Here is a 25,982-nt window from a genome sequence, read left to right on the forward strand (position 1 = left end):
TATTTAAACATCCAAACTTTCAATGAATCATCTGCAGTTTCACAAACTAAGTAATAAAAACCTGTCGACCGCAAACATTATTCCAAAACAAGGAGATGACAGCAATGAAAAAGTTTCCAGCATGGGAATGGAAATGATTTTTTACAGACCAAGCTTGTGAATTCTTATCTTATTCTGAGAGACTTGATTTTAAGAGTTTTTAAGTATTAATCATGGGAGTGCACTGACACAAAAATTACTTTAAGTATTACCTGGCCAGCCTTTTACTTTGATAAATCTCCCTGCAGAAACAAGGTCAAGCTAGGGCAACAAATGTTAGCTTGTTTTTAATGTAACTATTAGCAACACTACAAGCATCCAATACAGTGTCTCTTTTATCTATTATATTAACATGAGAATATAACAGTTTTGTAATCCAGCATCTTCAGAAATTTGATGAATTTCAAATTTATTAAGTATGGTAAATATTGTTGTCTGAACTAAGCTAACCTGACTATAGTATCTCTTGTAAGCTTTTTAAATCTGTTGAATGTTGACTGTGTAGAATGTTCAATCATCCCAACACACAGTAATTAAGATTTCCAATTAATTTCCAATTAAGACAGAGTTCCATGAAAGAGAAGAGAAAAACATTTCAATGCACCTTTGTTTGCTCTCGGTTTGCCACTTGGACAATCATGTTGATGTTTTACTAGCTCATTGGACTGCTGCTCTGACAAAATACTGCTCTGACTGCTCTTACTTTTACAGTCATAAAATACTCTAAAAAACTTTAGTCTAAGAGCTATGATTTAGTATATTGTGGTCAATATTAGGAACATGAGAGTAAGATATGAGTCCCATACTGATATTTAAGCAAACATGTGGGAAATCTAAATATAAACACAGATTATATCCTGATCATCAAACTTTCTTTCATACCGCAGCTTACAAAACAGTACAGATATGCATCAGTAAACTTGTATACTTGGTGAATGTGTCCATATACAGATGCATCTAAAACATGTGACCAAAAATCACAGAAGCATCTGAAAGCCTCACACAACCAGTCATATACAGTATACATGTAAAACTTATATCACGTCAAATTTACACAGGCCGAATATGCTAAATGAATGTCAATACATACAAATGATGTGGGCATAAAGAAGTAATAAGTATAACAATATTTGAAATGGCATTCACAAAGAGCTATAAAGCATGTCCAATTTGAGTGAATATTTGAACAAACTAAAACCAGCTGTAATCATTCAAGATCCTTCTTAAAAAAGAAATTGCTGAGAAGCACGAGTGGTTTATGTGAACATGGGGGAACAGTACATGTCAGGCCATTCAACAGCTGAAGCTGAGCCAAAAGTGGGCCATGTAGCATGAAATTGATCCTAAACAAACAATCAGATCTACAAAAGAATGACTGAAGAAGAATTTTTGCATTTTAGATTGATCAAGTCAAATTCCAGACCAAAATCCCATTGAAATGTTATGGCTGGAACTGAAGCAAGCTTTTCATATGAGGAAACCCTCAAATTTAAGATTTTCAGTAAGGAAGAAGGGGTCAGAATTCATAAATACCCTGGCATGAAGCATTTCTGTAAGGAAGAGAGGGAGAATTTTTTAGTTTTTCTCTCTCGCTTCCTTGGCTATGGAGATGTGATTGCTGCATGAAATAACGTTCACATTATATTATCTACATGAATGGGATGTACAAAAAAAACATTTGGATATCATCTTGAGGTGGGGGTCTCTTGGAACAGTTTGGAAAGTAAAGACTGAGTGAATTTCTTGGTAGTGCATTGCAGGACAAAGTGAGACAACAACCAGATGATATTAAGAGGAAAAACCACATCAAGAATATTGAAATTCTATATGGATGCATAAGTCTTCTCTCTTTAGAAATGTGATATGGGAAAAAAGGATTGAAACTATACTCTCTTTGTACTTAAAAGACACTGGCAGAGCTCTAGGCATGGGATTTAGGGATGGAATCTCTTTGGATGAGGGCAGACTCCCTCTCTCATCTTAAGATTCCCCTGTTGGAGGGCCAACTTGATGTCCTGACTTCTGCTTTGCTGCAACAGGAAGACCTGGCCAAAATTCATAAAAGCCGACGTGAAAGACAGTTAGGAAATGTCTAGTTGAAGTCACTGATGTTCAAGGAGGTGCCACAAGTTACTGTATCTTAGGGCTTGCAAACGTATTAACATCAAAGGTATTTACTGTTGGAACATTTTGTTAACTGAATAATCCAAATAAATGTATTTATGTTCTATGTTTTATCAGGTAATCTTTGTCTTTTATTAAAATTTCTGGGAGGATCTAATAACTTTAGGTCTCCTATAAAGTGTACAGTCCAACAATGTGGACCAACTTAGGTAATGTAGGTATTCAAAACCTTTTTCTTGTATGATATTTATATATTGACAGTGTTTTCACTTTCTTATGTTTCTGTCATGTCCCACCACTGAAGGTTGTATAAGCAGCAGTCTATGAGGTGTAAGATGAACCTACGCAGTAGGTGAGAAAGAGACACAACAGGGAAACTCAGGCAGTGTGCTGACAAGGGAGCATACATATAGGCATGGTTGTGTTTGGGAACTGTCAGGCAATTAAAATATGTAGAACATTGTCCATGGGTGTGGTCCAAGAGTCCAGAGTTGGCAGCCAGGCAACAGAAAGACAAGCAAAAGTACAGGGAAATGCAGTCCAGAGAAGTAAACTGAAAATGCAGCACCGTTCAAAGCCGGGGAATTACAGTACAGGACTACCTATAGATGATGACAAGGAATTAATCACTTTTTAAATAATCAAAAAAATCTACCAAACATAGACCCAACAATAAAGAAAGCATTTGAGCCTGTTATAAATTCATAATAGCATGTTTCAGTTATTCAGATCCAAGTAACAAAATGCCAACAAGACACTTAATATAAGAATGACATGTAATTATTGCCTGCACTCTGTCAAAATCACTGACAAATTGTCAAATATTTATTATAAATTACAAATTATTTTTTACACAGTGTGCTAAAAAAATTATCTTTGACAAAATAAAAGTATAAAAAAGTAAGATGTTAAGTTGTGGTGTAAAAGTGTTTTCTTAACATGATTCTCTAATAGGAAATCAAAAATGTAATTAACTGGCTATGCATAAATATTTATAGAGCGTCAGAAAAGAATATCTATTTTTGGAAATATGCTACCAGAATAATAAACTACTTGAAATCTGATACTAAATGCTTGTGATGTCATTTTGATTAATGGAAAATGTATATACTCAAAAGACTTTGACTGCTGCAAAAGTACCTCATTAGTGAGAGAGTCAGCTGGACCCAGATGAAATAAGATGGCCCATTGAGTGCCATGTGTGGTGAAAATCAAGAAAGAAAATCTTATAATTGTATATACAGAACCTTTGAGAAGTGAACAAAGAGCCATCAAGATGTTGGAGGCTAAATGTCTTCAAGTGGACTCACTAGCTGATGAGTCAAGTCCTCTACACACTGATGGAACATAGGTTTGTGCACGAGTGCCTAGTTGATACAGAACTTCACATGTAGCAATCGTGCAAAGGGCTACACTAATCAAGTCCTGGGACTTCACTTCCTGCCTATCCTACTTATTACGAAGTGACCTTCCCATGCTGTGTATAGGAACGGGACATTTATATAATGGATGCTCCGTTCAACATTTCTTGGAGGAGCTGAGACAACAAGAGGCATCCAGGGTTCAGAGACCAGTCAACAGGCACATGTTTGTCCAGGCTCAACAAGAGGAATGTGACTAAATCCCACAAGGCAGCATCTGCAACCTGGTGAAAAGCATGTGTTGTAGACAGTTTGTTTTGTTTCCAATGGTGACCAAGCACACTATCAGCAAGTGACTTTCACAGGAGACCTTGATGATCAAGACTTTCTGGCAAATGTTACTCAACATAATGAATTTAACTATTACACATGTCCAATAAAATATCAGTGCTACAAAAATGATTATTTTTTCTGTAATTTTCCTGATAACTGTGAATGACTTGCAGTTATAAGTAATGCTTCTTTTGGTGTACAGCATATGTTGTAAAGGTAAACCGTTGTATAATTAAGAAATAACCTAAGTAAAAATAACTTTTGACATTTACCTATTAGCTACAGTACTTAGGACTCCAGCTAGTTAAGGTTAATGTAGTGTCGGGCAAACATAACTAATTTTTCAGGACATATATTTTTATTTTCTCCCTGGAAAGCCCTAAAACTAATGTTAATTTGAATGCAACTGACAATTGCTTGTGCTCAGGATCCATGGTGAAACAAGCATTGAAAACAGCCTTGAGACTTAGCTTTTCTGCCACAGTCAATAAGCATATGTGCATGAAGGATACTTTAAAGTCAAAGGGAATCAAAGTAATATGGCCAAAAGGGCAATAGGTCACTGTAGTTTTCCTTCTTCTCCTCTTTAAAGGGAATCTTCAGAATGCTATAATTAGTGGTTGCTATGGCACTGAGAGGCACAGATGAGCAAAAAGTATTGGCAGGAATCTTTCACCACAGGGTTACCTTCTGGGAAGCCTGTAAATCCCTTTAAAGTTGCTGGACATGTTAATACGACAACCAGATGCTGTGCAAAAGGTCTTAAGAGAATCTGCATACTCTGGACAAGGTGAATTCTATTATGGCTTGGCAAACAAAAATGAAACCCATACTTCACTTTATATTGGTATGTTCATTTTCAGCCAAATGCTGCTATAATGTTTGCGTTAAAATACCATATATATTATATATACACATAATCTATTACTAACAATGGCATCAATGTTTCAAATAGCAATTTTCATGATCTAAAAAGATCAGATTACTTAAAAATACATTTTGTGTTGGGGATGGGACAAATTCTTATCTGAATTCAATTCGAAGGCAAAAATGGTATTACTTGAGAAGGATACGTCAATATAATTGCAATACACACCTAATAGTGTAAGTGCACAGTCATTTTAATTTTCAGATCCTATTTCTTTTGTTGTGCACCAAGACATTAATAATGAATTATTGCCTTTTTTCACAAAAAGAATGCTTAATATATGACTACAACAATTCAATACTACCTTCAGTGCTACTGATTTTTGGCTTTCTTAAACAAGAAAACTTTTATTGTTCTGAATATTTCATCTAAAGGGCTAAGGGCAAATAAAACTCTTCAGACTTGTTGACTTATGGATTCAAAATGTTCTTCACCCACGAGAACACAAGGTTTTCAGTTTGCTTTCAAGAGTAACAGAATGCTTTTGTCCTAAAAAAGCTGCCTATATTATTAGTCAGAGCCATGCAGTCCAAAGGAATTACTGTTTAGGACATGTCAGAGCCATGGTGTCCAAGAGTTCTGTCCAACTACAACTACACAGCAACCACAAATGACAAGTACAGAAAAGGAACATAACCTTTCTTTCATAACCAAGGTCACCCAGAGCTTGGCAATAAAAGGATATAGAAACTTTCGGTAATGCATATGAAGAACATGCCCTTGCTTCAGCATTAGAAAAACACACATTCAAGGGCCTTGAACACATACTGAAGGCACAGTGGGAAATAACCAAACAACAGACGTTTTCAATCATCCTCTTATCACCACCACCAGTGGGGTGGAATACTGCACATTTGATTTAAAAAAAATACTTAGAAAACTGTTTTTTAGTCAACATGTTATTTTATTTGTATAAGGAAAATGTTCAGAGATCACTGGGTTAATTTATTAAGAAAATATTATGCAAAAAGGTCGAATAGTATTAGGAGACTGCTGATTTATTATACAATGACAAGGTTTTAGGAGGTTAAAGGTCTCCGCAGAGGGGAAAAGTACTAACAGATGTTTCAAGGTATTTATGGAATAAGTGTGCAGGACAGGGGAAGTCCAATTACTGTCGACTCATTTAACGTCTGATTAAAACGAATGCAAAAATGACATATCATTAAACAGACTGTAGAAATGGTCATCTGTGCCTATATTACAATTACAATCTTACTTTGTTAAAACAAGAATACATACAAATAACACGATACTTCTAGCACAGATATTAATACAATTAATTCAAAAACACCAACAGGATTAGTAATAATACTGACTTTATATTTCCATTATTTAAATATTTAAACATGGCAGAACTATAGGAAACATAGCATCTTTATCCGTCATTGGCTGTATTTTTCATGGATCAACTAATTTGGTAATTATTTTAAACGGTGGTTTAACTCTCAGACAGCTAAATTGCTTACAAATGTGTTGTCCTAAAACATGTAATCCACAAATGCATACAAAGACATCCAGACGATGAAACATACAGAACCCTGCCCCTCAATATTAAAAAGCTTCCGTCACCTTTTTCACACTGTTGTAAAAATAAGACATATATATGTAAATAAATACCTGAAAAGTATTCAGACCCTTGCACAGTTCCCATACTTTGTTGCTTTAAAGCTTGTAATCATGCTACTTTGAAGCAGCTTTTAATAATACTTGCAACTGTATATATACAATTTACTCCACACATTCAAATTAAAAATCATAAAGAACTATTACATTATTAATATAAAAGAAACATGGAAAGTTACGATTACATAAGTATTCAAAAACTCTGCTATGGCAAACTGAAATTAAGTGCACATAATTACCTTAATGAGCCATACATTTAGTTGAGTGGTCTTTGTCAGTGAACAATAATACCTGTTCACATGAATATTCAGAATACATGTACCTTTCGCTGGAAGATTTCTCGGTCAGGTAGTGAATTAAAAAAGTCCTGGCAAATCTTAAAGGAAAACCTGCGTCAGGCCAAAAACTGTGAAAAAAATTAACCTTTCAGCAGGATAATGCTCTAAAGGCAAAAGCTACAATGAAGCAGCTTAAGAATAAGAAATGAATGTCCTTAAAGGGTTCCAGTCAGGGTTCTGACTTAAATCCTACTGATAATCCATGGTAAGACTTAAACTGCTGTCAATAAGTGATCCCCAACTTGAGAGCTTGAGCAAGTATGCCAAGAAGCAGGGGCAAAAATGGTACCAGGCCAGTGTGCCAAGATGGTAGAAAGTAACCTAAAATACTTTTGGCTGTAATTGCTGCCAAAAGTGCTTCCACCAAACATTGACTTCATGGGATCTGTACAATAAACTCATTTAAGTTTTTTCTCTGGCGTTGTTTGCACACGTTTACTGTAACTTGTCTTCATCCTAGAGATCTTCAGTTTGAGCATGCAGCATGAGCATTTGTTTTTGAATAAAATATTAAGTTTAAAAAATGTGAACAAAGCATTTTGTAATTTCACAAAATGGGACACTATAGAAAGGTCCGGAAAACAGGAGGAACTACTGTATATTTGCAACAAAATACCAGAAGTGGCGATTAAAAAAAGAATGTTAAAATTCCAGAAAAAAAAGTATACTGTAATTCCTCTTCCTTCTCTACTCTACTCTGATGAACTGACCTGGAATTCATTTACATTCAATGGCTGCAATGCCATTTGTAACAGCCTATTGCATATTCCTCTGTAGAACTAAAACACTGAGGAAAACAAACACTCATGTGTTTCCTTAAACACTTCATTCAAACGGATAAAGCCATTCTTCCACTATGGCAGCCCCACCTACTGTATCAGATTTCCTGCTGGTACTCAGGTTATCCACTGCTGTCCATTGGCCTGTATATTTACTACTGCAATCCTGCCACAGTTGTCCCAGCCGTTACTGTAAATTATCTCCAGCTCACTTCTGTCAGCATCTGTCAAGATTAAAGTCTTGATAATCTTCAGAATAGTTGACTAGGCTCTCTTATCAGTCTCTCAGCGAACCACAGCAAAATGTTAATGGACTGTATCAAATGTAACAAGTAATACCTGCTACTGTACAATGCCTAGAATTACACTCATCTTGTAACAGGAAGAGGGGCTTATACCATTTCTACTTTTGTGCATACTGCAGAGAATACTCAAGAGTGTATTTTATTTAAACTTCAATTCATTACTCAATCTGCTTTTGACCACATACTGTATCTAGATAACACATTTATGATTACCACTCTTAAAATCTGGGAATTTATACACAGTTTAATTTGTTTAGTCTTATTACAACAAATACACGTTCAACATATAGAAAACTATATGTTGTCTTTCATTTATTAAATTATCTTTGACGTCTACAATCTGTTTTCTTTTCGTTTTAGCGTTTCACTAAAGTGCATTTTTAATTGGTGTAAAGGCTCAAAATTCTAATATGGAAAAATACTTCATTGTTACAGATTTAGAAAAAAATAACAGTGCTTTCATTTCTGAGAAATGACTAGCAAAAGCCCTGGATCAAAATATTAAATTGAATGAATCAGAAAATAATAGATGCAGACAAAAAATTACTTTGGCTGTAACAAAACTTCTTAAACATGTATGGAAATGTACATGTGCCTTATGATTTATACACGGCACTGAATAAAGATTTGCTCATGTATCTATAGCTTGTTGTCCTACACGATATTAAAAAAAGCTTCCCCAAATATAAAATGCCTGAGCAGCAGTACGCTGCTTTTTTAATGCATGTATCAAAACCACATGCCAAGTTCACAAATGCTTACAGTGAAAGAAAACCCCCCATATCATCCAGTTACTTCAGAACTGTCCAATCCAGCAGAGAACTTGTTTTCCATACAGTAAATACAAGCATGCCACATCCGCATGAAGTGACACAGACTGTTACATCCACTGATGCCCAGAGGTTGAAGGTCACACCTGCTATCACCGCATTCTTCTGCTTGAAATATGGACTTGCACAAATTCCAGACATACAGAAAGGATTCCGCCAATAGATACACGCTGTCCTGGAGATGTCTCTATTATCCTTTACTCCGGTTTAACTATGTTAAAAAAACATGGCTTTTATAAGCTATGATGAATGCCAGCAGAACTGTAAACCTCAAATGACTTAAGTATTTAGTTTCTGCTTTAAAAACATATACACACGGCACATATAAAATGTTTAATTAACTGTGACTACTGTACCACAAAATAAATCGCAAATAAACTGATGCATGACATAACACAGTACAGTGGATTTACAATTCATTACAACCATTCCGTGCTTTATTAGTTCAACTAAATCAGAATGTGAACGAGGGTATAAATAAATTATTGCAATACAAATCTAAATGGATTCATTTATTTAAAAATTCTCATAAACTGCATAACTAACATATCCCTGTTGACTACGGTTAAAAAAAAACCTTTGTCTTTATGGCACCTATTTATGAGTATTTCAGCAACATTTTTGTTTTCTTTATTTACAATTTGAAACAATTCTACTTATCTAATATTTAATCTATTTTCCATTTCTATTCACTTTGCTTAGCAACTACTGTAGGCAGACATCTATTTCAGTTTGTAAAAAAGACATGTCTACTGAGTAAGATTCATAAACATCCATTGCTGTTTGCGCAAAATGCTGATTAGCCAGTGAAGTTCCTTAAGTGTGCATATTTTTTGCTAATGCTATAAAATATCTAATCAATAACATGCCTACCACACAGTAATACAGGCACAGTTATCTAAAAAAAACAATACCTTATTAAGATTTATTACTTAGAAAGGGCACTGAATGTTAACTCCAGCAAAGCAGATTAATATTACAGAGTACCATAAATGTTTTAAGAAACTGTTCTCTTCATCTCAGTTAAATCACTGGAGCAAGTACACGAATATTTCTGTCAATCCATTTGAGATAATTTATGGTGCCGACCTTTAACTTCCTGCAAGGTGTTCAAAATCAGATTACACTTTTTCCAAAAGCCCTCAACTGGAAAAGCCATTTTCTCACTTGCTGGGATTGTTTTACAAAAGCTCCTTTCACACTTTTTCTTCCTGTTCCCAGGGCAGCTGCAAGCCCAAACCAATGCAATCAAAAGGAATCTTGCAGTGACAAAGGAAAAATTACACCTGTCTATTTGTATGACATCTTAATAAACCATGTCTGACAGCTTTTAAAGAACCCAGAAAAAAACCTCTTTCTCATAGTAGATTATCATGAGGTAAACCTCACCTGGATCAACGTATGGCACTTTGGCGGCAGCCAGCCTCCACTGGTGTAACCAACCACTTACAGCTGCCCTTCCGATAACTTTATAACTACACATACGGCTCTATTTTCACCAACTGTCACGTGGAATAAGTACGGCATTTCACAAAAGCACTGCTTGTACCTCTCCAGATCAGTGCACGACAAGAATCCATACACTGTCCAAACACCAGAAGCATGAAAAATGACAAACAGCTGCCCACAGATTTTTATTGTACCATTTTATACACTTCAAAATCTAATTTTCCTTCTGCGTGAAAAGAAAAGTGAGATCAAATGCCTTCTTGTCACCATGATTGCACTCTCATTGTTAACCTCCGTTGATATAGTAATATTTTAATCTGGATTCAACAGAACCTTTAAGATAAACTTTGAGAAGACCCAAGATTATGCTCCTTTGACCTGCTCTAAAACATGTAGTGTTTTTGAAATCTAACTATTAATACAAGTTCAAACCTTAGAGAATTTGACTCTCTAAGAATGACTGCCGCCATTTGAATGTTTGGAATGTTGTAAGGATTAACTGTTTTCCATCTGTGTGACATTTAAACCTAGTCTTTGCCTAATGTTTTATGGTTTCAGTTAATCAGGATTGCACTACTGCAATCATTTACTTATTGCACTACCTTCAGGTACTTAAGAGGCTTGAGTATGTCCAGGATTCTGTGGCCCATGTACTTTCCTAAAAAAACTTTGCTTCAGCACATTATTTCCTCCTCTGCGCACTGCACTACAATTGTTATGGAGCTTTCTTGTGTGCTACTCCATGTCTGTGGAACTTTCACAGTCCGCATCCATGCATCCATGAAACTCACTTAATTTTTCAATTGCAGTTCTTCAACAGCACTCGCAAATAAAACTATTATCATCCACTTCCAGATACTTGGAGTAATGTGCCTCCTGTCCTGTGTTAATCTGCTCAATGAGCCATGCTGCTATTCTACAACTGGAATTTACAATAAAGTATCGTTTAATGATAATACTTAAGATAGCCTTAGTACTGTTTAAATTGGAGGACATGTGGTATAAATAAACTTTCAGGGTCATTCTGGCTTTAGATTTTAATTAAACAGCACTGAGACTGCTCTTGATTCTAAATTCTAAGATATTAGTGGTAGATGTAATACTGTAAATCTTGTTATTGTACTTACACAGTTGGAGAGTTTGGTATCTGGTAAAAGATGCCCTTAAATGGCTTAAATCTTGCCTTGCTGAATAATGAAATATTTCTCTGTGTTGTTATCGTTCAGACATTGTGGTGGTGGTTACATCTTATGTTCCACAGAGGTTAGTACTGGGTCCTTTGCTATTCAGTATTTATACATTTCAGCTTGGTCAAATATTATCATTGCCATAGCTATGCAGATGATAAATGTTACGTCTGCACCATGTGTAGAACAATGTAAAGACTTGGCTCTCATCAGAGAAATATTGCAGCATACTATGCAGTCTTTGTAACTGAAAAAATTATTTGTTTTTTCAAGGACTGACTGTAATACCCTTCCTGTAAGAGCCTTTAAACTATACTTATTGAGTTACAATCAAACCTTCCACTGGATTTTAAAATCCTTCTGTTTATGTTCAGTGCTCTACATGGCTTGGAACTGATGCTGGCTTCTTGTCCACTGTTTATCTACAGTACACGTTTATAGGTGACAAGTGCTAATGTTGCTATTCCCAAGAGCTCTGGAACATCATCCCCCCCAAAAAACGTGAACTCGATCACATTGGGTGTTTTAAGTCTAGCCAAAAGTCTTACTTTTCAAAAGAGTGTTTTGGGATTGTCTTCTTTATCTAATTTGTTTTGCTATGGAAATTTCTTTCTAGTAGTAGTGGTAGTACAGTACATATTGGATGGTTCGCTCCTAAAGCAAATCCACAGAGTTTCCTGAGAACATTTTACCAGGCTTGTCAAACACACTCTGATCTTCACTCTTCTTTTGAATTTTCCAGGTAGGTCTCTATCTGCAATAAGTTTCTGATCAAGACAATCAGAAGTCTTGACTTCTTCAAGTTTAGCTTGATGTGCTCCTATCTAGTTAGCCTTTGCAAGGCTTGTAAACATGACTTTCACTTCCAGCTCATTCTGAGTTCTGTCTGGCATCTGACAATTCCCGTTCTTATTCAGAGCTTTTTGTAAAATGTCAATGTCATATGCATGTAACTGAAGTTCCTTTTACTTCAGTTTCTCTTTCTTCCCAGTCCAAGATCTTGATACCAAGTACTCTATGTATCACCGTAAATGGTTTTAGAGAGATGTGTCCACTTAACATACTTTTTCACAGACCTTCTCACTCTGTCCCACTTTGATGGAATGTGAATTTCGATATGGCAGACTACTGTTGTAGACCATATTTAATTAAATATATTTAGACTGTCTATTTGTTTCTTAAGAGAGCTGCATTTAAAGTCAGAGTCCAGGACTGTCCTGTTTGAGATCACTTTACTTTAGGCTGTACTTTTGTGTGTAGTAGATGATTGACTCTCTGACCTTACAGTGTTAATTAAGATTATTTTCATGTTTTGCTGTTACAAAATCAAACTGTGAAAACTGCATTGACCGTTCAGGTTTCGAACAGTCATGCTAATGACAGAAATGTTCCTTTGATCAGAAGAGCAAATGTATTTAAAAAGCAAATCTCCATCCCTAGCTCAAGACAAAACCAGAGTCAAACATATCTTATTACAAAAACTGTCCAGTTCGAAGATTTATCTCTTAGAAAAAAAAGGCTTTTCTATTCATGGATTATGAAGCATTTAACCTTGACAATTCACTCAGCCCCTGGGAGATACTCTTCTTTGTTTATATATCCAGTTGCAAACAGCAACAAAAACCTTGCCTTATATCATCTGTTCAACTCAAACATAAACTAATTCCCCACTGAGTTATATATAGAGAGATATCACATGTCTCCTTTGTGGTTTGGACACAGGTTAATGGCCTTCAGGTACTGCTCCACTTTTCTTTAAAGCTACTGAGCCATCAGAATTTGATCACTTGTCCAAGGTTCTTTTAAGAAAACCTTCTGTGAGAAAAAGTTTGACAAAGCTAGAGAGGCAGTTAACACATAACTTGTGAAGCACCAAGACAATACTTTTGGAACCACTGGAAGCATCAAAAGGAGCGATGCTCTAAGCTATAATAAAGTTCAAAGTAAAGCTCATCAGAAATCAAAGAGTAATCTAAGTGTTATAGAGTAATATTCCATCATTTTCTCGCTATGCAGTATAATTTGCATTATGGTAGTAGTTCAGGTGGGTAGCTGCGTCAGACCTGTGATCTACCATTATAAGCTATCATAATGGTAGATCAATTTTGCTATACTTTACAATAAAAACACAACACACAATTTTTAATTTCCAAGAAATCTTGAGTCTTATAACCTTAAATAAACATAAATAAAGTGCACACTGTCTCAGCTAATATGTTAGTTTAATAATAAGCGAGTCTGTAACAAACTCCTGTACTAATGTGTTTTGCATTTCATTAAAGAAAATATAGTTAGCCAGTATCCAAGTCTTCCGCCATTAAGCCTATTTTACTATAAATCAGATTAGGGGGAATTGTAATTCTTAGAAGAGCAACATAATATGAAACAGCATTTTAATTTTTCAGTGAAGCCTGTCAAACAGGTTAACTAAGTACTAATTTGAGGTAGTGACAGGGATTTCTCTAAATTCTGCTTTCATCCCCTTTAAGGATAGTCTTTTATTTGCTTTGATCTTCAGTAGGTTCCTTTATGAGCTGTGTGTTATGTGCTGAGGGAACACTGTACATGGAGAATTAAGTGTAAAACGGCAGAAGATTATTTAATTTACTGCTGCTGTGTTGCCAAATTTGTTAACTCTTAGAAGGATTTTCACTGGCTTATTGACGCAGTAGTGTTTTTTGATATATAGATGATGTTCACATTGACTGTAGGTTTGCAGATATTGTTCTGGGTGTCTTATTCTTTTTTCTCAAATTTTTTAAAAAGTGAATGAAGGTGTTTTTAAACAAACAAAGTATCATCTGTACAACTATTATCATATTACAATCTTTAATGCTGGGAAAAACTGTGGTTTAGGAATCACTAATAAATACAATTTACTTTGTATTTTATGTACTTTACTTCTTTAGTGACCACAATATGCATAACAGGGATGGTTTAGTTCTTCAAATTGAAGAATATTCTATAACTATAACAGAGTTCAGACATAATTTAGCATGGTCAGTAACTGCACTCATAACCAATACCAATGGCGTTGCTGTGTGAAATGAAAAATTAGTTCCTTCTAACTATCAGGGTACTTGGTGACTTTTTTGAAAATCTTTAATATTTGTATTTTGTTATTATAGTTACTACAGTCACAACTTCAGTCACACATTATATTTTAACCTATGTCCAGGAAAGAAAAGATACTATGTAAAATGTAACTAGTGAGTATCACATTTAAATTAAGATATTTTAAATTACTATGAAACGAAATAAGTGCATGCGCAATTTAAGACTGTCTCTGATTTTACAATTATCAGAAATAAAACTTGAAAGTTACATTGCAGAAACAAACAGCAACACCTCAAGGAACTATAACAGAATGCTTACACTGTGTCCATGAGACTAGAATTAACTATTATTCTTAATAGATACTGGTATTATGAGAGACAAGAGAAAGGCTTTCTGGGCCTCCTATTCTTTATAACTATTATTATGTTCCTATAATGTGGGGAAATGAGTTTTCAGAAAGCCATTGCTAACATAGTCTACCTGAACAAACCCCATCTGAAAAACCAAAACCGTGTATTAGTAGGAGAAATGACCTTGAAAACAACTCATTAGTGTTAGTTCTCTCAATTTATCCTTCAACCTTGGTTCCAAGAAAAAAGAAGGAAAGAGATGCTGATTCTGAAGGTTAAAACTGCTTTCACCAATGGACGCACATAAATAAAACATACACAACAGAGCGCAGGGTAGCTGGTTTCTACATGTCAAAATTAATGCAATGGCTACCAACTGTCCTGATTTTTTTTTTTAGTTTTTAGACAGACTCTCGACAAATTGCTGCCCTGTTTTTGTGCTTAGCAAAAAGACTCAACTCTAATGAGGCACCATACCACTGAAACCTATTCACTGAATGTAGGGCCCTATACCATTAACTAGTGTCGTGTCCAAAGGATGTACACCTGTTAAAACAGGGGTCCTCCACTCTGAGAAGCAGCTTCTCTCTTGTGGCGATTACAGACTCCAATGCAAAATACCCCCTACCTAGCACCTCATGTCCACACACTGACAAACATAATACCCCACGACGTCCCAGATTTTGACCTTGCAAAATTAATAGGCTTAACAATAGTATTCCCTCTGGAAAAATATAATGGAAAGGACAACACATTTTTAATATCACAGTTAAACCTTTTACTCTTCCATCTTGGAAGAATCTTGTAAAACGTGTTAAGAGTGAAAAAACTGCACTTAATGAAAACCTTTTTAAATACCTTATATAGGATGTGGAAATAGGTTCTTTATACTGTTTCTATATTAAAAATAGCCTAAGTATGTCATGTCCAAAACACTGATTTTACCTGAAATAGTTTTAAAGAATGATTTTTATGCCAGCTGTCTGAAATGCAGCAGTCTCTTGTAGACCTTGCATTTGAAGTTCTTAGGGAACAGAGGACTAACTTCATTTACAGGACAGGAAGTCTTACTAGAATGGCCACTAAAGTTTTTTAACATCAGCATTCACCTTGCCAAAAACAAAAACCTTTTAAAAGGAAATGGTTGTCGTGGACTTGGGTCAAAACTTGATTTATAAGTTTAAGGACTTAAATCTAATTCAGACTGTAATCTTACAAGAGGTAGCTGTCCTCTACGATACATTCAACATGTATTGATATGCCTTTGTCCTGCCTACATTTAAAAGTGTTCTTTCATGTGGTTTTACACTGGTATATTGCAAAATGATCACTGAAATGTGCCTGAAAAAGGCACACATAATTATAGACCTCTGCCTGTAATGTAAAACCAATAATTCTAAAACATTATAGATCTTTTATGAGAACCCAAACTAAAAATCAAAACTTGCTAAAAATAGTAATGTGCTTCACAGGACAACATATATTAATCTTAGCATGTATATTTAAGTAATTAAGTCTCAGTATTTTTATTGGAAAATAAAGTGGACATTATGGATTTTTAAAGACCCTTCTTTAATAGCAAAATATAGAGGAAAACCTAAGTTGCAAAAGGAACAAGTAAAAGTTTATTCCATGCTGAAAAGAGAAGAAAAGAACCACAATGTTTTGGCTGTGGAGCCTTCTTCACACGCCTTCTATGACTGTAGAGCCTCCTTCAGACTCCACAGCCGAAACATTGTGTTCTTTTTCAGCATGAAATAAACCTATACTTATTCCTTTGCAGCCTATGCGTGCTGATGCTACCTACTTAATTTTTAAGTTGCTCAATAGTGAACATATATTCTAAGTTTCATGATTTTAAGGGATGTATATTAACCTCCACACACAAACACAATTCAGTCATACTTTCTTCACCTTTATTATGTTTAGCTTTGTTCAGTATTACTCCACTCACCACTGGTCTCTTTCAGAGATGGTAAAGAGGAACTGGAGCCATGCAGAGCTCAACAGCCCACTTTTACTAGTTCACTAAATGTTCCAAAGGAATTGCCCAAAAGACAGACTTTATATCATCTTCTGTATTTCAAAATCATTAAAACACAGAGTAACAAAAGAAATGGGTTAGAGTTATGTATTTAATATTTGGTCCCTAGCCATAACGCTTGCATAAATGCAATGTAAAAAAGATATAACAGCAGTGCTCAATATTTACTGCACTTATTAAAACAATGAAAGAAGTCCAGAAGAGAGAAAGGCACTAATGAAAAATTCAATGTTTTGTTCTAACTACTGGGTGACAGGGGAAATTAACTTGCAAGTCCACAAAGCATGATTGATTAATTTTATAGAAGGCAGTGTTTTGAACTGTCAGCCACATAGATAGATTGTCCCTGCAGGGGATGAAAACTTTTGAATTGACCACGGTTCACAGGACTCTGGCCCCAGGCCAGTAGGTGTGTAGCTATCACTCTCCCCTCCAAATTCTGTCTCCAGACAACTAAGAATGAAAGAGCTGTGTTAATGCAGTACACACCTATGAATGCTTTCTACTTTGAATGCACAGTTTGCATTTTATTCTGCCCCAGCAAAAAAAAATAATTAGTGCTTTTACTTCTGCTACACAATTTCCTCACAGCATGTTTTATTATAATACATGTACTAATGGGGTTTATTGGAAATTCACTCATCCTTTAAACTTCCATTTTTTTTTAGACTTTTCAGTAAATATGCTCACGCTGTAGAGACAATTTTAATTCCATTAATCTTGGATAATGCAGCCTTCAGTCTGAGCTGAGCCATTGCTTTCTAAAACAAAGGTCAAGTGATGTTACACACTTTACAGAAGCTTACGGTAGACGCAAAGCTATTGTAATGTCAACCGAGGCATATCTGCATGAATTATAATGTAGGAACATCCTAGGCTTCATTTAGTACCTTTTCAAGGCAGAACTTTACACTGTATAAGGCTTCAGAAACCATTGTTTCTTTTACATTTTGGAAGTCTGTTTCAGCCAAATGCCTGAAATTGTTATCACAAAGGCAGTACATTAGCTGGTTGGGACTTGTAGCTTTCGGATAGCTACGTATTTGTTAAACATTTCAAAGGAAATTCTTTGTTTAGGCGAAGAAACTTCAGGCAGGGTTCAGAGTAGGTGTGCTTATTATGTTGCAGAGGAAGACAAGAAACAATAGCAAAAGAAAAATGTTCTTGGAGGACCCCTATGTGAAGAAAACATTAGCCCTTCTGTTTTGTATAACTATGGTTACATGAGTCTCCTATGTGTGATAATACACAAATGAAAGTCCTACACTCTTGGAGTTTTACTACAGCTTATAAAAAGTACTTGTCTTGTCAAAAGAAACTTATCCCATCACACAGCATTTTATAAGGCAAGACCACAGCAGAAAATACATATTTCTAAAAATGCCTTTAAGCTATTCATTATTTATCTTTCTTACATGTGTCCCAATTATGCAAACCTGCAGATATACAAGTGCTCGTCACATTTTTTTTAAGGAATCACAAGTGAATAATGCTTTAACACTACACCAGGATTTTACTTCAGGTGAACACAGCAGAAATAAGAAGAGCTAGAAGACAGGAAGATAGGTTGTTTAAGGGGCCTGTGTCCCGTTACAAATACTTTTCATATCATACAGGTAAAGGATTATTGGTGCTGAAGTATGAAAGGCAATGTGGTTATTTCTAGCACTTGAATCTGTAAGATGCCCTTGGCACATTCTTCAACTACAAGCAAGTAGGGGATTGAATCTGAGGTTTAAAACTTCAAGAAACACCACAAAATCATGTGCTTGCAATGCGTTTGTGTAATCCATTCTCAGTACTGCTGAAGATATCTTGAAAACTTTAGCTTTAACCATACTGTATATTTCTCCAAAGATTACCTGAATGTGAGGTTGTTTTATTGAAGGTCACATGTAATTAAAATAAAATGAAACGTAAAACATTTAACTGAAGCTTTCTCTAGGCACTACTGGACTAACTCTAAAAATATAATGGCTCAAATGCAGACAGGAAGAAAAGAAATCTATTAGCAGTAGAAAACAAAAATACTATTCTACAGTTTGATCAATCAAAATTCTACACAGTAGGGGAATTTTCTTTGCTTCAGGAAAAAAAGTTATAACTATTATAAACATAGAAGGTATTGCCTCCATAAGAAGACAATCTACAGAGTTTGCATTTTACCTTTATACTATATCAAAGTAGTGTAGACTGCAATGCAAATTCTAGGTAAGAGAGTGCCTGTAAGAGTAATGTAATACTTTATTTTCCAAAGAACACATACTCAAAAAAAAAAATATTTTATTTGGAACTCTTCTCAAGGCAACATTGAGTATAATACTACCGGAGGTTTTGTACAATACAGACCCTTAAGAAGCCAAAACATTTTTAACGTACTTCAGATTTTCTGTGGATCCACAGCTTATGACAGTTGTACTGTCCTGGGAACATGGTATACAAGTACCCTATATGGAAGTCTTCTAAGTCAGTAATAATCCACCCACCTATTACCAGAACACCAGTTATTAGTGTCAGGGTTGTGGGAATCTGTAGTACTGTATAACCAGGAAGCACAGGGCAGAACTACACCATGGGAGGGAAGCTAGTCCATCACAGGTTATACACACACAAGATACAAAAGGTACCAATCCACAGAGTCAGCAAGTCTTTGTCCAGTATGTCTGGAATCAAACTCGGGGGATGTTTTTTTTATAAGGGAACACTGATATTAAGTTATAAATACAGTATACTATTAAAAGTAAAATAAATAAAAGTGTATTTTTATAAGTAGAGACACTCTATATGATTTTTTTCTATTTGTTTTCTAAAAGGATATCTTCTGGTTTCGAAGAGACAATTCATGAAAAAAATATGGTCGGACTGATTTGTGTCCCAGAAATCCCATTCCACAGTTTTTGTTTCTGCAGGGTTAAAAAGGTTATTAAATCATGCATTCCTCTCTTTTGATGCTTCAGACAGAGCCAGTGCTATACAGCTTCTTTCTTTTTTTATACTCGAGCTCAATCCAATAAGAGAGTAATTCCAATGCAGCAAATATGCTGAACATAGCAAATGCTGGCGATGCTGAAGAGCATGAATCTCAGCACACACAAAGAGATTCTGCGTCATCTCCAGCAAATTCTCATAAATCAGCAGCCTGGCCTATTGAACAGCTCTAAATCAGACACTTCCAAAGCTTCCAGCAGCAATAAAAGAATAAGCAACTGAAGAGGTGTTTTTATAAACAGTAGGAGATAATTAGTGGAAATCTATCAGCCTGCCAGAAGCACATTTTACCAAACTCTGTGTAACTCACTGCCCTTAAATACGACCAAGCTGCTAGGACTAGTACAGAGACGTATGGTACCCGATTTTAAACTGGTGCTGGAGGGAAAAGTATAGTCTGTCTGATGATGCCCAAGTATGCACCTCTAATTGCAATCTAAAGCCTCCATTCAAAGTTCTTAGTAATCCACAGTGTATAGCATTTCATAGCAGGTTCAATTTCCTTTGTAGTCTACAAAGTAGGAAATTCAGTGTCAGGGACAGAACATGAATGCATCACGCAAGATTATCTATTTTCTTCATCTTTCAATCACTGACTTTCACCTTTCAACAAGCGCTTACCCTCCCTTCTCTGGTGTATGGAGACACCACAGGGGTTTCCCAGTTATTTTCGACTAAACTTTCAAAGGTAGACTTAGATGCAATGTTGTCTTTCAAGTTTGATCCGCCCATTCAAAGACTGTTGTGTCTTGTTTAGTTGGTACTTTTTCTTCAGTCATTTAGCAGGGTTCCCAGCATTAAACGGCTTTAATTAATAGCTCAATGCAAGGCAAAACAGTCATAAGAAATTCATAAAAATAGCATCTGCTATTCTATCTATTTGCTAAAAGCCTAGAAGCCCAAAACATGAATATCAGCAAAGCTGTACCTTACCACGTGCAAATCTGTACATCCAATTACAGTTCTTGATTGAAAATCATGAGATGCTTTCCCTTAAACAGCGTATTTCAGTATACTGTTTGGTTTTCATAAGTATACAAATGTTATACATCAAATCGAGCCACACACGTCTTCTCTAATGAAGTTAAAGGAGTCAAATTTAATCTCTTCAAATTTCCACAAACTGAAGTAAGCAAAAAAGATCACTTTACATAAATCAAGAACCACTAATGACACTTGCTACCACAAGTAAAGCCAAAAACATACTTAAGTTACTGAGGCCCAGAACAAAGTATTTTTCTGTTTCTTTATTTGAAAATGATAAAATAAGATTGAACATGTGATGCGGGTTACCAGCCATAAAATATGAAAGCATGTGGTTAGCATTTACCAGACCTAATGTGCCAAATGTGTCACATTTCGCTCTGCTTTTAAGTAAGTGTATCCATGCTAAAGAGTAACAATAAACAAAATATATTCCCTGCAAATATTGCAAGTGTAGTAAAGTTAAATAAATCTATTAAATGTATTTTATTAAATTAAAATATCAAGATTTTGTGTTTTATCACAGCTTGCAAAGTGAAATTTTATCCATCTTCAAAACAATATTGACTGCATTCACAAATTGTTTATGTCTTGAAATATTTTCATCCCCCTTTTGAAAAAGGAACAGCAAAGTCCCTATGCTATAGGATAAAAATAAATAATTCATTATCTTCAGTGCTTGCAAAAGATTAGACATTCAACATTTTTGTGTTGTCACACCAGATAAAATGGGAATAAAATAACATTCAAATAAATGGGGATAAAATGGGAAAACTCATTAGAAAAAACTTAACATGGTGATAAACATGATATGAATACTATATGACCAATAACTGATTATTAAAAACACCACCTAACCAAATGATGAATTATCCAATTATGTAAATAATAAAGGATGAATAGAATCAGAAGAAAATAAACCCAAAAGCATGAAAGCATCTCAAAAATACTTCAGATTACATTACAAGTACAACTACAGAATTCCTACAGCATTGTTTAGACAACGGCTCCATACTTCTTTGTGAATACTAATCTAATGCCCTCATGAGTCTTGCTCAGGCTGCTTGGCATTGTAACAGAACCACATGCAAAAGTAAAAGAGTGCAACTAGGAGGCGCTGGTCTGTGTTAATACATTTAAATTAGAAGGCAGTGCTTTTCTATTGCAGTGGGTTTTCAATTGTTTTGCATATCAAGACTTCAGCTCTAAAACTGCAGGTTACCCACAACAGCCTAAATACCCTTGTGTACTGGAAGAACTAAGTTACAAAATGTATCGGGACAGAACAGACTTCTCACATTCCACTATTTATTTTCATTATTTTCTTTTACCTCACAAAAAGTTTTTGCTGTTATTTCTACTAATGTTCAGAATGTAACTGCTCATATTTAAAGCACACCAGTGCATCACTGAGGACTGAATTAAGCAGTACTGCTGAAGACTCCAGTCCAAATAGCCACTGATATGATCACCCTGCTTTAAGCTTTCTGTTGGTAATGTCTGTATTGTGTTTGCCTGGGAAGGAACAGCCAAAAATCACCAAACCATCAGCACCCTTCAGAGCAGAGCCAATCAGATGATGAATGAGGAAAAGCCTCTAAGACGTAGATGACATGTGGCGTAGATTGACGGAAAGGGACAGGAAGGGAATGGAATGCTTGTTTCATCTTCAGACGTCTATGAAAGGTGTACTAAATTGAAAGAAATATGCTGCTGCATGAAAGTTTCGATGTGTTTTCTCAATGGTTCTCAGCTCCCTGTTGCTTCTCCCTGGCTATACAAGTCAGGGTCAGGTTATCTGCATGCTAAAACTCCATCTTAAGAATACAAAATTACCTCATTTTAATTCACTGGATACATGCAAGTAAAGCAATGAAACTGAGCTCTTTATGTCAGGCACGATTCATCTTGCTCAGAGGAGGAATAGGGAGGGGATATTACTGAAAGTCTTAGGTCATGACAAGTGTGATGTGTTACTTCACTAACTTCACATCCCTGTGCTTAATCCTTAGACTAGCAAGCTGTAACAATTGTGGCTGTGCAACCATACACCTTGTAAAGAAAATACTGAATCAAAGTAGACGAATGGTATATACCTTGGCTGTTTCTCAATATTGAAGATCTACAGATGTGTACATTACACACGCTCTTTATTTAATGTACAGCATAGAAAAAAACACATTTTATACATACTTATCACCATATTCTCATGATACTGCAGCACAGATAAGTCTCCTTTTAAGGTGCCTACAAAGTTAGTGTTTACTGGAGAAGGTGAGTTTGATGAAGACTTATGTGTATGTGGTCTAGTGTTTCCAAATGTTACTGAAATTATCCATATCCCTCTAACCATGACACAGTGGTGATAATGTACAGATAATGTACTTCACTATAATGAAGACTTAAAGCATATGGTGAAGCAGACACAAACTTACCCCTATGTGGTAGGGGTAGGGGGCACAGTCGTAGTAATTTCAAAACACTGAGGTTTACACTATGGTCATAGAAGTGCTTTGAGAAAAGCAGATAACTGATTTGTGCTCATGTTAACATGGCATGGCTCTGTATGAATAAGATGATAATTTATGCTTTAAAAATATACTTACAAAGCAACTTCTTTATGAAATTTGACTGAAATGGGCATTTGCTTCTCTGGCACAAAAACACTGAAATAATCCTTATGCAAGAGTACAATGAAAAGGCTTGTTTAAACCTGGAACCACAACAACAGTTTGCCTCAAGCAATGAGAATTTATTTAACCCTTAATAAAGAGAAGATGGAAGAGCAAAGACACAGCTGTGCGTTTGCACTGCCACACAGTTCAGTGGCAAAACGCATTCCAGCACAAGTGTTATGCCACGTGGTGCAACACGGAACCGACTCACCTCATGCTGGCCACATGGGGCAGGACTGGCTGGTTCTGGAAGTGCTCCTGCCAGCGGTGATGCAAGCAGAATGACGGCGAGGGTTGGAGGCAGCAGGAGGTTGGATGAACAGGTGAATGGTTTTGGCAGAAGGCCGGGTACTCGGCATGGTGATGTGGGCAACAAGGAGTCAGCGGGGAAGGTGTGGTGCTGCCACCGCCGACTGAATGACAGTCCTGCTGGCTGTTATGGCAACAAGAGGGGGAATGGAAGGGGCACGGGTGGCAGCACGGAGGTAAGGCCTGCGGCATCAGCTTGGAAGGCCTTTGGCTGTCTAAAGGGAGTGAGGATGGTTTGAGTGTGCCGTTCTGTTTGATGCTGCCATTCTGACTCACTTTTGTCCTTTGTGTCTCCTTGGGCAGTGGCAGTTTGGCTGTGGAGGCGTCTCCATCGGTGGTGGGGATGGTGCCGGCACTGGTAGCTTTTGATGGGATGCTGCCATTGCTGAGAAGCATAAAGTCTCCATTCCCGTTACTCATAGCCATGCTCTTCTTCCCTCCAGCCACTTGCAGAGTCCACCACTCGTCTGAAAGGAGGAGAAAGAATATAACTCACTTAATGTGAAAATACCACATCTTAAACTAATTTCCGGGGAGCCTTTTTGGATAGCAGGTAGATTTAAACATGAAGCTAAAATAAACTACAAACTAGTTCCAATTAAATCAAATACAGGTACCTTAAAACAATCAGCTAGTTAACATTTAATGTAAAGCTGAGCTGGAATTTTCCCACTTTTTATCACCCACTGTTGCTTTTTATGTTAGTGTGCTACTGTGGTATAATACTTCTCATTAATCTTATTGTACCAAAATGCTCACTACATGTACCATATTCTAGTGCAGCCCCAGATGTGAAAATATACTTCAAGACTATCAGCAGAAAGCTCAGATTACACAATGGGCTTTGGAGTCAGAGCCTGCAGAGAAATAGGCTACTGTGATTGTAATGATAAGCTCCATCACCTGTGTGGCAAGTCAGTGTACTGTAAATGGCAACTTCAAAACGGCATCAGTATTATGAGGGAAATAGGATCTTGTGTTATCTAACTGCTTACAAAATCATTCAAGTACAATATACAGAAAGCATGCAATCCAAAAACTGTTAGACTGTGATAAAAGCAACATTACTTTGTGTAGCTAAAAAGTAATAACTATAAAAATCTGGAAAGCTATCTATATGTGGCTATACCTGCATGTCTGCAAGATAAAAACCTCCATGGAGATGATCATTAGCACATAAAATATTCCAGGATGTGTGTTTCTGTGAGTACATGGATATACACTCAGCAAAATGAAAACAAAATCAGATGTGAAAGAAAGTGTTTTAGAATTTACAATGACACTGTATCAGTTTCACCAATTTCAAAGAGTTTTTCCGCAATACCCTTTTACAATACAAATTTGTACAATACAAAAAGTTTTCCACCCATTGTCTATCAATGAAATAGACAAAGACAAGAATGGGTGACAGAATCTAAAGGAATCACGGTATTTCTACAAACTACATTTCTAAAAGTATCCATTAACATGCTTAGAATTCTCCATTGAAACAGCACGGTTTAATCAGATGTGCTCAGTACATTGCAGCACCCTAGAAAAACAAGATGACACAGTGCATTCATCAGGGCCGGCCTGTGAATAAAGACTTGAATAAATAAGTATTGCATGAATGGCATGTGTGTTTTATTTAGTGAGGAGGTGGAAACAGAATGACAGGCATGCCACCCACGCTTCACCTGTGTGTGTGCAGTGTCTTTCGTACTTTGCCACCAACAAATCTGGAGTGCTAATATTTGCCTTACAGCGATCGACAAAAAACATCATTCACTCACGATTTTAAAACGCCACGATCAGTCAAAAAAAAAAAAGTGTCGTTTACAGTTTCAACTCCGGAGTAGGTGAGACCATGCAGAAATGAGTCTCAGTAATTCTTTACAGAAAGGGAGATGTTGTTCAATGCTGAGAAAAATCACCTGGCATTAAAGTAGAAAGGATAATCCATGGCAATGACTGGCCAGCCAAAAACAGAACAAAGCGTTAACAAATACTAACATGAAAATGAATACTTGTCCAAAGCAGCAAACTTTTTTTTTGGGATGAAACAGCACTGCCCGAACCACAAAGAGATTACTGTATGCACTGTTCTTACAGTGTTCAAAAGGCATTACAGCTAGTCAGCATTTCCTGGCAGTACTCAGAACCTTGTGCGCCACTGTTAGTTAATAACAAGGCAAGGCATGAAAAAGTCCACATGCTTAATAAGTTGTGCTGCTGCTGAGACGGCTGCAGTAGCCGACGACTATTCTAATATTAGAAAAAAGTGAAGCAGATGAAAG

The 25,982-nt window shown here is 36.1% G+C and overlaps 1 protein-coding gene across 8 annotated transcripts in view; it reads right to left on the reverse strand.

The window, feature by feature from the left end:
* disp1 (dispatched homolog 1 (Drosophila)) overlaps positions 1–25,982 on the reverse strand; it is a 123,011-nt gene that overhangs the window by 15,514 nt on the left and 81,515 nt on the right. For 4 of the 8 annotated variants that reach the window (XM_088625544.1, XM_088625543.1, XM_088625546.1 and 1 more), the window contains one exon: positions 23,983–24,173. In XM_088625544.1, coding sequence (XP_088481670.1) covers positions 23,983–24,113 — 131 coding nt within the window. In that variant the 5' untranslated portion in view covers positions 24,114–24,173. Of the gene's footprint in view, positions 1–23,608; positions 24,174–25,982 lie in introns of all 8 variants that reach the window. The other 4 variants (XM_088625541.1, XM_088625540.1, XM_088625539.1 and 1 more) reach the window with 1 other exon arrangement.

This window comes from Lepisosteus platostomus, chromosome 3, assembly GCF_059453375.1.
Source record: "Lepisosteus platostomus isolate fLepPlt1 chromosome 3, fLepPlt1.hap1, whole genome shotgun sequence".
NCBI lineage: Eukaryota > Metazoa > Chordata > Actinopteri > Semionotiformes > Lepisosteidae > Lepisosteus > Lepisosteus platostomus.